At 39.3% G+C, this 14638-nt stretch overlaps 1 protein-coding gene and 1 non-coding gene across 2 annotated transcripts in view; both read left to right on the forward strand.

Moving 5' to 3' along the window:
- The first annotated feature begins 1427 nt into the window (after positions 1-1427).
- On the forward strand, positions 1428-1499 carry TRNAY-GUA (transfer RNA tyrosine (anticodon GUA)). Its single transcript has one exon. It is a non-coding gene; the product is annotated as a tRNA-Tyr (tRNA).
- Positions 1500-1898: 399 nt separating this feature from the next.
- The window catches only part of C6 (complement C6), a 69597-nt gene continuing 56857 nt past the window's right edge, over positions 1899-14638 (forward strand). Inside the window, exons 1-4 of the mRNA XM_055554840.1 lie at positions 1899-2041; positions 4038-4194; positions 5538-5682; positions 12742-12883. Of these exons, the coding sequence (XP_055410815.1) occupies positions 1899-2041; positions 4038-4194; positions 5538-5682; positions 12742-12883 (587 nt within the window). The remainder of the gene's footprint in view (positions 2042-4037; positions 4195-5537; positions 5683-12741; positions 12884-14638) is intronic.

Below are 14638 nucleotides of genomic sequence, written 5' to 3' on the forward strand. Positions count from 1 at the left end.
ATCACCAACTCAATGGACATGAATTTGGGTAAACTCCAGGAGTTGGTGATGGACAGGGAGGAGTCAGACACGACTGAGCAACTGACCTGATACTGATAACTGTTGACACCTAGCTTGGAGAATTTTGAGCATTAACTTGCTAGCATGTGACATGAGTGCAATTGTGTTGTAGTTTGAACATTCTTTGACATTGCTCTTCTTTGAGATTGGAATGAGAATTGGCCTTTTCCAGTCCTGTGGCCACTGCTGAGTTTTCCAAATTTGCTGGCATATTGAGTGCATGTTTTGTTAGAGATACGAAAATCAAAATGGCAGTATTAGGGGGCAAGTATGGTTTTGCTAACTCCATCCATTAACTCACAGATCCTCAAGGCTCCACAGCACATGGGGAACCACTGGTCCAAGTTTTCTCTGGCATTTAGCCACATCTGAGCAAACCCTCTTGTGGTCTGGGTGGTGAATTTCCAAGCATGTAGATTAGTATTACTAGAAATCAAATGAAGGGATACATCTCATCTAAGAATGTGGAATCTTGGGCTTACTTGTTATGTAGCTTCAACCTTATGTACCTGCTAAAGCCTCAGCCTCATCATCCCTAAAATGAGGGAGTTTAACCTAAAGGTTTCAAAGACACTTTCCAGCTCTAACTTCTCTGAGTCTAAAAGTAGAGATAATGGGACAATGAAATCTTTAGCAAGCTATTAATACCAAGATGCCAGGAAACTAAACAGAGCTTCAGAAAGGTTCCAAAGTCCTTCCCCAGTCCCAGAAAGGTATGAAAAACTGAAAGGAAGTACTAGGTAATACTTGAGGGTACTGTCTGCACAAAATAAGTAATTATCTCAAAAAGTGTAAGATCATATAAAAAATTCCATTTGGGAATGGAATGTGATACAAATATTTACTACACACTTTGATTGCTTTTTTTCCTTTACAGGGTTTGTTTTCATTCTTCTAAGTGATACGATCTCCTCTTTGTAGAATTTTGTCTTTATTTAAATTAGCAACATCATTTAGAATTTCTTCTACACAGTGCTGGTAATGTCCTAAGTTTAACAACATGAGAACTGAAGGATCATGCTTGGTTTTCACACTGGATTACATACATCTTAGGGCTGGTTTAGGGAATTGGAGACTAGTTTATTCCCATTGACTTCAGCCTGGCTGGCCAGTGGCAGCTTCATTTTTATTCTGTATTGGAGTTCTACATAGATTTCTTTTTTTTTTAAGTTTCACTGCTTAAAAGAAGGTTGACTTTCCTGACTGGGTTTGAACTACACCATACTAACTAATTGTACATTATGATATACCTTCATTCAGTGAACACTTACTGATGCCTGTTCCTTACCCAGCCAATGTGATAGATGTTGAGTGGTAAGATGACTGGGATTTGGTACTGACTCTTAGTCTTGTGAGCCACTTGGGCTTCCCTAGTGGCTCAGATGGTAAAGCATCTGTCTGTAATGCAGGAGACCCGGGTTCGATCCCTGGGTTGGGAAGATCTCCTGGAGAAGGAAATGGCAGCCCACTCCAGTATTCTTGCCTGGAAAATCCCATGGACCATGGAGCCTGATAGGTTACTGTCCATAGGGTCTCAAAGAGTTGGACACAACTGAGCGACTTCACTTTCACTTTGTCTTGTAGCCTATCACTCACAGTTCAGAGAAACTTAACTAGTACTGGGATTTTGAACTATGGGAATGTCCACCCTAAAAATCTTTAGAAAAAGGATTTATACTCATAAGGCTGTGAATTTATACGTGTTGACTTAAGGAAGGCAAGATGTTTTCAAAGATCATATTTGAGGCTGTAACCGAGAATGATTTGTTAAGTTTTACCCCATGAATGTTTGATATGTATTACATCATTTCTTTTCAGGATCTGGAGGCCCTCCAGGCATGGCCAGACACTCTGTCTTGTATCTTATCCTGCTGAGTGCTCTGATTGACAAGAGCCAAGCCTGTTTCTGTGATCATTACCCATGGACTCAGTGGTCCAGCTGCTCAAAAACCTGCAATTCTGGAACCCAGACCAGAGAGAGGTGGGTGTGGGCTTTGTAGCTTTTCTATGTGCCCTGGGAAACCTCAAGAACAGAATTAGCAAAATCAAAAAGTGCCACACTAAGCAATGGGAAAGAAAATATATCTGCAAGTATAATTTTTGCAGAGTATAATCTGCAAAAATTTTTTTAATTTTAAAAAGAACTCATGAATTTGGATGGAATTTGATGTCTTTTCCACATAAGGTTAAAGTGGAGTATACTTTTGTTCTCTCCATAAAATTGAAGCATTTTAAAGAAATTCAATTAAGAATCTGTGCAATATTTTCAGTTGACTATTTAATTTACTTAGAATCACTACTTGGGCTTTTTTTTTTTTTTTCAATCAGCACATAACTCTGCTTGCCTACAGTTAGTGAGTTAATTATAGAGAATTTTCTACTCATTAAACTGAGTCTAACAGGACTTCAATTGAGCAGCACTGCTAGCTATTAGCTTGATTGTTGGCATGGACAAGAAGGCAAGAAAACTGTGTTTTACTTGATAACATTTAATAATTCAGTCTTTTCATTAATTCAGATTATTCCTCCCCCACAGTTTCTTTAAATCTGTTAGATATTTCTGTTCCATGAAGACGCTCATGTGACTTGGAAGAAAAAAGGCATATACTTAATGTGTTTTTAACTGTTATGGAACTTTTTAGAAAACTATTTTTACATATGTAGTGTGAGTCTCATTAAAATCACCAACTGATGGCCTCTATAAGCCATCTACTCCGGACGTAAGAACAGATTTGTTAGTAATACTTCCCTACTCAAGAGTCCCTTAGTAGCTCACTGCTGCTGCTAAGTCACTCAGTCATGTCTGACTCTTAGCGACCCCATGGACTGTAGCCTGCCAGGCTCCTCGGTCCATGGGATTTTCCAGGCAAGAGTACTGGAGTAGCTCACTACTGCCTACCAAATAAAGTACCATAATAAAAGTTCATCCCTCTCGATTATGCTTTTCTCAGGTCCATCCCACAAACTCCTCCATGGACATAACATACTCCTTCCCTGCTGATCTGTGCACAAGCTGTTTCCTCTGAACGCCCTTCCCTTTGTTGCCTGGAAAACTCACATGGATTTTTCAAAATGTATCTCTCATGTCACTTTCTCCTTTCATCTTTAGCCCCACAGAGCTCTGGCTCTATCTCAATCATTGTACTTACCACATTGCATTGTCATCTTTTAAGCAATTTGCAGAAACTTTCTTCTTTCTTTTTCTTCCAGTCCCTCCCAGGAATCCCATCATGGCAGGCTTCATAGACGTGTAGCCTGTGCATTCACACAGGATCCCACTCTGAGAAGGGCTGTGGTTTGGCTTCATGCTCTGCCTCCTCTCTTTGGAAATTCTTAAGAATTTATGAATATGTGTTGCTGTTCAGTCGCTCAATCATGTCTGATTCTTTACAACCCCATGAACAGTAGTCCGCCAGGTTTCCCTGTGCTTCACTATCTCCCAGAGTTTGTTCAAATTCATGTCCACTGAGTCGGTGATGCCATCAAAACATCTCATCCTCTGTCATCTTCTCCTCCTACCTTCAATCTTTCCCAGCATCAGGGTCTTTTCCAACGAGTTGGCTCTTCACATTTAGGTGGCCAAAGTATTGGAGCTTCACTTTCAGCCTCAGTCCTTCTAATGAATGTTCATGATTGATATCTTTTAGGATTGACTGGTTTGATCTCTTTGCAGTCCAAGGGACTCTTAAGAGTTGTCTAGCACCACAGTTTGAAAGCATCAATTCTTTGGTGCTTAGCCTTCTTTGAACATGTTGCCCCCCTCCCACTTTTATTTTGCTTTGTGCCCCACAAATTATGGACCCAGTCCTGAGTTCCATTAAGTGGTAAAAACTGTACATATGGTGGACTGCTTGATTTTCCATGAAAACCTCTTTCCTTTTATTCACTGTAATTGATGCTCAATGAATATTTTTCTTATGGGGCTTGAGCCACAGTAAAGACACTCATTCTAAGCAGCTTTCTCCTCCTTATTATAGACGGATTGTTACAGATAAGTACTATTTTGAAAACTTTTGTGGCCAGCTTTGTACCAAGCAGGAGTCCAGAATGTGTAACTGGCAAACTTGCCCTATCAATTGCCGCCTGGGAGATTATGGACCCTGGTCAGACTGCGACCCTTGTGTTCAAAAACGGGTAAGTGAAATGTGGGTATATTCAGGAAATCAGAATCATAAATTCTCGAATTCCCTGACAAACTCAACAATCATAGAAATGATGAATTACTTTAATTTCTGGAAATAAATTGTCCCAGCTTCCACTGAGGGAAATATTTTAGGGGGAGGCAGGATTCATTTGACATGCTTTATTGGCATGTGAATACCGAAAAAAAGTTCTGCCTGCCACCCCCCCCCCAAACCCCGAGGATTGGTATTGCACTCAACCAGATCTGATTTCTACTGCCTCTGCCCTGTGAGAGCTCCCAAAGCAAAAACAGGTGCTAAAAAATGGGCAATTCAGTCCAAGGTTTAAAATCAGACAGAAATGAGGTACATTAATTAAAATGACTCCTTGCCCTTTCTTTAACTGCCCCTGCTAAGGGAAAGTCCCTCAATTTGTTTATTGTTCCCAGCTGCAATATTTACCTACCTCAAGTTCATTCCAGGTAGGGCACTGGCCCACGTGAATCCCAGTCAGGGTAGGTGCTAAGCATTCAGACATTAGGGAAGTAAAAGGAATTGACCCAGTACTAGGAAAGCACCCACTACCTCACAGAGGCCGTTTAGGTTCCTTTGCACACATCATCTTATTCAAACTTCACATCACATTGTTTTTCTACCCATTTTACAGATGAGGACGTTATGGCTCATTAGGAGTTAAGTAATTTACCCAAGCACACATCACTAATGAATAGAAAGCTACATATTGAACTTGGATTTTTCTGACTTTAAAATCAGTACTTTTGAATCCTATTCTATTTCTATCCTTCCCTGACTCTTTGATTTACTACTGACCATTTAAAACCTTTCATAGTGTGGAAAACGTGCCAGCCTTGGTTTCCACAGTGACTTCCTCATACAAAAGCCCTCCCCCATCAATCCTTTCACATTTATCACTTCATACTATCTTTGAGGAATAAAAGGGCTACTGTTATGACCTGGAAGATTTATTGCACTCAGGACATGCTCAGTAAATATTTGTGCGTTTGATTTTGATTCAATTTAGAATCCTATGATTTCAGAGTTAGAAATCTTCAGAAATTTGTTGTCCCACTTCCTCATTTTACAGGTTGGAAAAATGAGACCCCAAAAGTACTGACTTCCCTAAGAAAACACAATAATGAAATTGGAAAAAAATCATTAGTAATTTAGGAAATGCCACTATAGGAAAAATCACTACTGTGACTGAGAAGCCCAGTTTTCTTAGATACTTTCTGGCTTTGACCCAGCCTCAGAGGTATTCACCTTTCTCTCCTTCCCTTTTAGTTCAAGGTTAGGTCCAGCCTCAGAGGTATTCACCTTTCTCTCCTTTCCTTTTAGTTCAAGGTTAGGTCCATCTTGCGCCCCAGTCAGTTTGGAGGACAACCATGTACGGAGCCTCTCATGACCTTTCAGCCATGCATTCCATCCAAGCTCTGCAAAATTGAGGAGATTGACTGCAAGAATAAATTCCGCTGTGACAGTGGTAATGTACTTTTGAAAAATCTTCAGTCTTCACTAAAAATGACTAAAGTTATTCCAATTGACTCCCAGTGAAAGTCATAATAGAAAAGTCCCACCATATTTTAAGCCTAGGGAGACAGGGATGTTATGCTACCAATTACGTACTATTCATGTGTAAAATTACAGCTTTCAGGCTATAATCATCTTGACCACTTACCTGATTCCTTTGCTCATCAAGAACAAGTTCCCAGGTTCCTACACTGTTATGAAACAGGAGGAAGAGAATGAGGAGGAGGAAACAGAGGAGGAAGCAGATACTTTTAAAAATTGGCTATTAATAAGCACAACTGAAATAAGCAATTGAAAAGGAGTGATGCATTTTAAAATGTTAATATGGTTTATTAAGATAAGGATGTTAATGCTAAGATATTATGTAAAGGGGATGGTTAGAGATGATGTAACAAATTTTCTGGTACAGTCCATTGCATGATTCCAAAGATAATCACAAAAGAGGAGACTGCAAATGATTTAAACAATGGCAACATTCCCTTCAAGTTCAGTTCTCATACAGATTCATACATTTTGATATTTAAGTATTGTTAGATTATAATCAAACCTTGAATATACTACTTAATCTATGTATTCTCTTGCTAATTAATAGCTTTCCAAAGCTCAGCATGTTGAACCATATAGGTCAGATTTCTGCAAACTTTTTCAGGAGAAGTCCAGGTGGTGAATATTTTAGGCTTTGCAGGCCATACAGTCTATGTAGCAACTATTCAGCTCTGGAATCGTGGCATCAAAGCTGCCACGACTTGGCAGTATACAATAGACAGTATATTCAACAAATGAACATGACTATGTTCCAACAGAATTTTATTTACAAGAGCAAGTAGCAAGTCAGTTTTTTTCCATGGGCCATAGTTCACTGATTTCTTGTATAAATAGTCAATTTTAGTTAAAATAAAATTAGAGTTCTGATGAATAAAATCCAAATTATTTGCGTACTCTAAAATACACTGAAAAGTAGAACTAGATGGCAGATTTCAAATTCCCATAGAAAACTGACCCCAGACTTGGACATAATGCTTCTCTTCTCTTACTCTTTGCTTCCTGCCTTCAGCTTTACCAATCTTTTCTGAAAGTCAGACAGGAAGGCTGGTTCCAGGGTTTTCTCTCTGTACCTCATCCCCAGAACGGAATGTAAGGATGAGACATGGGTAGGGAGATATATATTATGCCTATGTAAATAAGGGGCTTCCCAGGTGACCTTAGTGGTAAAGAAACCACCTGCCAATGCCAGAGACACAAGAGATGTGGGTTCGATTCCTGAGTGGGGAAGATCCCCTGGAGGAGGAAATGGCAACTCACTCCAGTATTCTTGCTGGGAAAATTCTATGAACAGAGAAGACTGGCCGGCTGCAGTCCATCGGGCCTCAAGGAGTCAGATGTGACTGAGCAACTGAGCAACCAACAACCAACTGGAAGCTAACAAGAGGCAAGAAGGATCTTCCCAGAGTTTTGGAGGGAGCATGGCCCTGCAGACATCTTGTTTAGACTTCTGCACTCCAGAACTATAAGAGAAAAAGTTTCTGAATTTCAGTTTATAAATAAGGTCATGTCACATATTGACAAAACAGGGAATATGAGAAAAACCTTGATGGCAATGGCTAAGGGGATACAGACCTAAGCACTATGTTCAGAATATTAAGATAAAAGTTTAAAACTGATGCACATCAATTTGAAGCTTGAAGGGTAGTTTCTAGAACAGATTACCAGGGAGAATTCTTATATCCAATAGATGATAAATCTATGAAATTTATTATGAAAGAGTTTGTTTATGTCAAAAATATCCACAAGTCTGAGAAGTCTTTAGATATATCCATGTGCTATCAGTTCAAAATGAGTGATTTCAGGAAAGTTACTGGTATAGGCACAGCAATCTCTACTTCATCAGTAATACGTCCATAGCTAGTTATATAAACTGAACTATTGAAATGCATCTGTAATGGTTGATAAGCAGCTGCTACCCTGAGCTCTCTTAGTGACCTCTGCCCTACTGTCCAGATCCCTTCATCAGAAATTCCTAGATCTTCCCAGGATCCAACCATTAACTAGTTAATCTCTGGTACAAATATGGTTGGCATCCATTCTGACTGGGTAATGCCATGGGCTCTTGGTTGTTGAATATTCCACTAAAGATGATATACCACTGTACTCTCCTAAAAACATCCACTAATGCCACTCTCAAAGGAATAAAAGATTGGATGGACCATTATTTGTCTGACATATCAGGATGATGTAAGTCATCCTGACAAATATCAGGATGATATTTGGATCAGTTAACAACAGAAAAAAATCTCTATCTTTCCTTTCTACTCTCATGATTGCTCTTCAGAATCTTCCAAGGCTAATTGTATTTCTTTGTTTTGTTTAGTTTTTAAAATATTTTCCATGGGTGCACTGTGTCCCTCCATTCTGAACCCTCCTCCCATCTCCCTCCCCACCCCACCCCTCTGGGTTGTCTCAGAGCACTGGCTTTGAGTGCCCTGCTTCATGCATCGAACTTGCACTGGTCATCTATTTTACATATGGTAATATACATGTTTCAATGCTATTCTCTCAAATTATCCCTTTAATGTATACATGGATCTTTGAGAAGTACCCATGAGGCAAATCCCCATGCACTATGCCAACTCCTCTCAAAGTCCTAACTTTAACACAGAGATGAGAATTTACAACTGGTTATAAAAATAATATACCATGTAATAACATAAATCAATTCAAGTAAATAGGAAAATCATATATAATTCTAAATGACTACATAATTCCAGGTGTAAATATATACATGCATGTGTTGGCTAAAGCAAGCTGACTTCTACAAATTCTGTACTATTGAAATGTCCCTTCACCTCTGCCATTCCTTCTTTAGTATAGGATATATTTGTGGCTACAAATCTTTCCCCTTCCTATTCCATTGTGTTTCCATGACCTGGAACCATTCTCAACTGTGTCCCATCAGTCCTATTTCACACTGCCACCCATTCCTAAACTTTGCTCAAGAGAAGTCCTCCTGCTTTCATCCCTACCCTTGCTAATGTTGTTGTTGCTGTTTAGTCACTAAGTCACGTCCAACTCTGTGCAACCCGTGAACTATAGCCTGCCAGGCTCTTCTGTCTGTAGGATTTTCCCAGAAAGAATGCAGGAGTGAGTTGCCATTTCCTTCTGCAGGGGATCTTGCTGACCCACGGATCAAACCTGAGTCTCCTGAATTAGCAGGTGAATTCTTTATCACTGAGCCACCAGGGAAGCCCACCCTTGTTAACAGAGACTCTATAATATCCCTAAAATTGTTAGCACAAGTTCACAGTGAAGTCAAACAAAGCAAAATGTCAGAGTTTGGAACACAGAAAGGTTAACTGCAGAGCCATACAAAGAGATGGGTGGTTCAAGCCCTAAAAACCCCTGAGCTCCCTAAAACATTTCAGTAAAGCATTTTTAAAAGCCAGGTAAGGGAAGGGGGTCACAGGATATGTGATCAGCTCATGCACAGTTCTCTGACTGGCTGGTGATGAGGTAACAGGGTTGTGTCACAGAGGTTAACTTTATCAGTCCTTAGGCTCCAGGAGGCCTGGGGCTATGTGTTCATGGTCATAAAGAGGTTAACATCTTCCATTTGGTAGGGGGTTTTCACACCTTTGAAACAACTCAGGACATGTGCATCAAATGTGTGTATGTATGTGTATGTATATATATATATATATATATATATATTCAGTAGGTACTTCAGAGAGGAGCTAAAGCAGAGGATACGAGAGAAGGCCAGCTGGGAAAGCCCCACAGGGTCCTGCTCCATTACAGAAGCATCAAATGAATAGACTTTCTTACATATCTGGTACCCTGATCACAAACCTAAGTTAATGAGAATTGTACCTTGCATGTGTATCCCTACCTCCATCTGATAAAATGGGAGTTTTAGTGTAAAAATATAAAAAATCAGCTCTTGTTCAAGTTTATGAGTACTAGGTTCAAAACTTTTAAAAACTGTGAGATGTGTCATTTGTTTCTCCTTTAGGTAAAGCATCTCTATTTCAAACTAAATTACCCATTCTGCACTGCTCTAAGAAAAGCAAACAAGAAAAACCAGAGATGTGTTATTTTTAAAAACAGTGTATCTTTCAGGTTATATCTTAGGACCGACAGGAATTCAATTCCCTCTATATTTTCAGTCTTGTGTGATTATGATGCTCATACCTATAATAAGTGTCTTGTTATAAAATTTTGAATAATCAAAGGATGATTTAATTACTTTCATTACATTCCACCTTCTTACTGACGATTCTTCAGCTCAGTTCAGTTGCTCAGTCGTGTCCGACTCTTTGTGACCCCATGGATTGCAGCATGCCAGGCTTCCCTGTCCATCACCAACTCCCAGAGCTTGCTCAAACTCATATCCTGAATCAGTGATGCCATCCAACCATCTCATCCTCTATCGTCCCCTTCTCCTCCCTCCTTCAATCTTTCCCAGCATCAGGGTCTTTTCCAATGCGCCAATTCTTCACATCAGGTGGCCAAAGTATTGGAGTTTCAGCTTCATCAGTCCTTCCAATGAATATTCAGGGCTGATTTTCTTTAGGATGGATTGGTTTGATCTCCTTGCAGTCCAAAGGATTCCCAAGTCTTCTCCAACACCACAGTTCAAAAGCATCAATTCTCTGGTGCTCAGCTTTCTTTATAGTCCAACTCTCACATCCATACATGACCACTGGAAAACTATAGCTTTGACTAGATGGGCCTTTGTTGACAAAGTAATGTCTCTGCTTTTGAATATGCTGTCTAGGTTGGTCATAGCTTTTCTTCCAAGGAGCAAATGTCTTTTAATTTCATGGCTGCAGTCACCATCTGCAGTGATTTTGGAGTCCAAGAAAATAAAGTCTGTCACTGTTTCCATTGTCTCCCCATCTATTTGCCATGAAGTGATGGGACTGGAGGCCATGATCTTAGTTTTTTGAATGCTGAGTTTTAAGCCAGCTTTTTCACTCTCCTCTTTCACTTACTTTCATCAAGAGGCTTTTTAGTTCCTCTTCACTTTCTGCCATAAGGGTAGTGTCATTTGCATATCTGAAGTTATGGTTATTCCTCCCATCAATCTTTATCCCAGCTTGTGCTTCATCCAGTCCGGCATTGTGCATGATGTACTCTGCATATAAGTTAAATAAGCAGGGTGACAATATACAGCCTGGACGTACTCCTTTCCCTATTTGGAACCAGTCTGTTGTTCCATGTCCAGTTCTAACTGTTGCTTCCTGACCTGCATACAGATTTCTCAGGAGGCAGGTCAGGTGGTCTGGTATTCCCATCTCTTGAAGAATTTTCCACAGTTTGTTGTGATCTACACAGTCACATACTTTGGCCTAATCAATAAAGCAGAAGTAGATTTTTTTTCTGGAATTCTCTTGCTTTTTCTATGATCCATTAAGATTATTAACCCCCCAAAAGTTGAAACTAAGTGCTTTCTGGGGAACTCTTTATTAGTAAAAAAAAAAAAAAAAAAAAAAAAAAAAAAAAAAATTCAACAAAATATCTAATTTCCTCAAGCACTTCAGTTGATCAAAATAGTCACTCATAGCTGTATTGAAATGTTGATGACAATTTAAGATAGGTAATGAGATGTGTGTGTATGCGTGAGGGTGCTCAGTCGCTCAGTCATGTCTGACTCGTTGCAACCCCATGGACTGTATAGCCCACCAGGCTCCTCTATCCATGGAATTTTCCAGACAAGATATTCCTGAGTAAAACATTCAATCACTGTTGATGAGACTTGTACATAATGGTACAGATGCCAGCATTCCTGATTATATGCAAGAGACTGAGGAGCAGGAGACAGGCTATCTGTCATTGTAGACAGAGTGTTTCAATTTCAGTAATATACAGGCACACACTGTTTCCTAGGATCATTATGAAATTCAGCAAGTTTTAAATGAAAGGAAATTATCTGAGTTGGTACTATTTTCTAAACTCATTCACATAAATTGCTATCTAACACTGTGGTATCCAGGAATTTAATGTGTCCAAAAAATAGATATAGTAAATTGTATGTAGTGAAACTCTTATTAATGGTAATTATAACAGTAATCATATATAGTGAATATCTACAATAAAATATTTAATAATGTATAGTAAAGTAGGGGCTTCCCTGGTGACTCAGACAGTAAAGAATCTGCATGCAATGCAGGAGACACAGGTTCTATCCCTGGGTCAGGAATAACCACTGGAGAAAGGATTGGTAACCTACTCCAGTATTCTTGCCTAGAAAACTCCAGAGGAGCCTAGAGGGCTACAGTCCATGGAGTTGCAGAGTCAGATACAACTTAGTGACTTACACTTTCACTTTTTTTTTTCACTTTTCAAAATAATTATTTATAGTAAAATATACTGATAGTAAGTGTGCAATTTGATTTTGACAAATATATACACCCACATAAATAACCCCCGATCAAGGTACAGAAAATCTCCATAAACCCCAAAAGTTCCTTGTTTCCTGTTTCTAGTTAATCCTTCTTGTTCTTTTTTTTTTTCTTTTAATCCTTCTTGTTCTTGAACATGAGATAAAAGACTCAGATGGCATGACTCGTCTGTGTCCAGCTTCTTTCTCTCAATATAAAATTTTAGACATTAAGTCACATTGTTATGTGTACCAGTAGACGTGTGTGTGAAACTATAGTTTTTTAAAAATAAAAGCAGTGACCTTGAGTCTATTATGCTGAATTAAAACAAAATTCTGAGCCTGTTGTTAATTTTCTCCTACAGAACATGATTTCTGCAGCAAGCTCACTGTAGTGGGAATGGGATTCTAGAGTTATTTCTTTAAGACAATCAGCTCAAGAGTGACTAATTCTATCCAGACTCTTGCAATCCTAAACAAGAAGAGAAAATATGTTTGTTATTCCATTTCCTTATTGCCTATCAAAAATAATGAAAACTGGCCCTCTACCTTCCCTTGAAATTTAAAGTAATCACGTTTCAAATCAATACTCTCTTAAATGACCATTACTTGTCAATATTACTATTTCTTGACCAGGTCGCTGCATTGCCAGCAAGTTGGAATGCAATGGAGAAAATGATTGTGGAGACAATTCAGATGAAAGGAATTGTGGGAGAAAAAAAACAGTATGTTCACGGAGCCATGATCCCATTCCTAGTGTACAGTTGATGGGCATGGGGTATGTAACATCTTTTTATTGTTTGGGAAGTAAAACCATTTCAAAACCAGAGCTGGAAGCAGCAATGAAGCAGTGAGACCCACCATTGTCCACATTCCTCATTAACCTCTTACTCCTCCCACTAGTCCTATCTGTCCCTGATACTTGGCTGCCAGGCTTAATGATAAAAATAATTATTTTTAATTTTTAGCTATTTAATAAATTAAAATGATAATTTCAGTTTAGCATTTCCACATTTAGGGCGTAGCAGACAATGCTACGAGTACTTCATAAACATAGTTTGTTTAAAGTCTGATGGCAGGTATTCCTTCCTTCCTGAGTTCCCTCAGGGCTCACCAGTTCACCATTGGTGGTAGCTGCAATTGCTCATGACTGTGACATCCTTTGTTTACTGATACGGCAGGAAATATTCCATTTCTCAAATGGTTTTTAAGCATCATTCAATGACAGGTATTTTAAAAATCACCATTGTGCTTTGATCCTCTAAAACTTATTCACAATATTTCCCTATTACAATCCTATTTAAAAAAAAAAAAACAAGCAGAAAAAGAAAAGAAAACAGGAGCTAAGCCTTAGTTGAAAGCATAAGAAAAACCAGTAAAGGTAATTTCTTGTACTCTCCTGTTCTCATGATAAATAATTCTCCCTTCAGTTTTTGGCCAGAAAGCAAATAGTATTATACAGGCTTTTATTGCTTTGTAGTGAGATTTTTAAAGTCTTTACTTGTACTGCCCGACTTGCATAAAAAGAAATCTTGAGGCACTAAAGACAAAGAGCAGCAGTTGCAAATACAACCTCATTTGATTAGAATGAAAACTAGCAGCTGTAGAACCAAACTCAAGTATAGCAGTAAGTGGAACAGTCATTAATCTGGAACTAAGAGGAGCCCTGTTCTAGACCTGAAAGTGTTAGTCGCTCAGTTGTGTCCTGACTCTTTACAACTCCGTGGACTTTAGCCCGCCAGGCTCCTCTGTCCATGGGATTCTCCAGGCAAGAATACTGGAGTGAGTAGCCATTCCCTTCTCCAGGGGATCTTCCTGACCCAGGGATTGAATCCGGGTCTCCCGGATTGCAGGCAGATTCTTTACCGTCTGAGCCACCACCTACTTCTGCATTAATTCACAATATTATGACCAAGTAAGTGAACATCTCTCAGCTGTAATTTCCCCATCTCTAAGTTGGATGGCTACAAACTGATTTGAGGTTGTCCTGAGAACTCCTAATTAGAGTTATTTCAACAAGAGTGTTTCATAGCATCTTCTTATCAAGGTACAGAAATGGTTTCCTTTTTTTCTTTTCTTTGGAAGAAAAGCTCAGCCAAAAACTCCCACTGATAATACCATTTTCCAGTGTTCTGATTGATTCTGGGTAACATTACAAACTCACCTCTTGTTCAGTTGATCTAGACTCTCGAGTTACAGATGGGAAAGACCACATGCTATGTGTACTTTGGCAGAAGGACCATGTGGGACTCTGCCAACCAGAGCTGTTGTCCCAAGGATTCTCAGAAATGAGCAAAACCCGCTGGCTCAGGGACAGCCAGTCCTCTCCTCGCCTCCCCAGGGATCGAGAGTTCTGAGAGCTGCTTACTGGAATCTCTAATTTTCTGGCCTTAAAATCGCTGCTTCTCTCCAACACATTTCTACCCCAAAAAAGCTTCCTGAGTGACTGTCCTTCACTTTTAAATGGCATCTTTCCAATAAAGAATTTAACAAGACATTCCAACATTGCTACTTTGTCAGCATCAGTCACCAG

This window comes from Bubalus kerabau, chromosome 18 (assembly GCF_029407905.1).
Source record: "Bubalus kerabau isolate K-KA32 ecotype Philippines breed swamp buffalo chromosome 18, PCC_UOA_SB_1v2, whole genome shotgun sequence".
Lineage (NCBI taxonomy): Eukaryota > Metazoa > Chordata > Mammalia > Artiodactyla > Bovidae > Bubalus > Bubalus kerabau.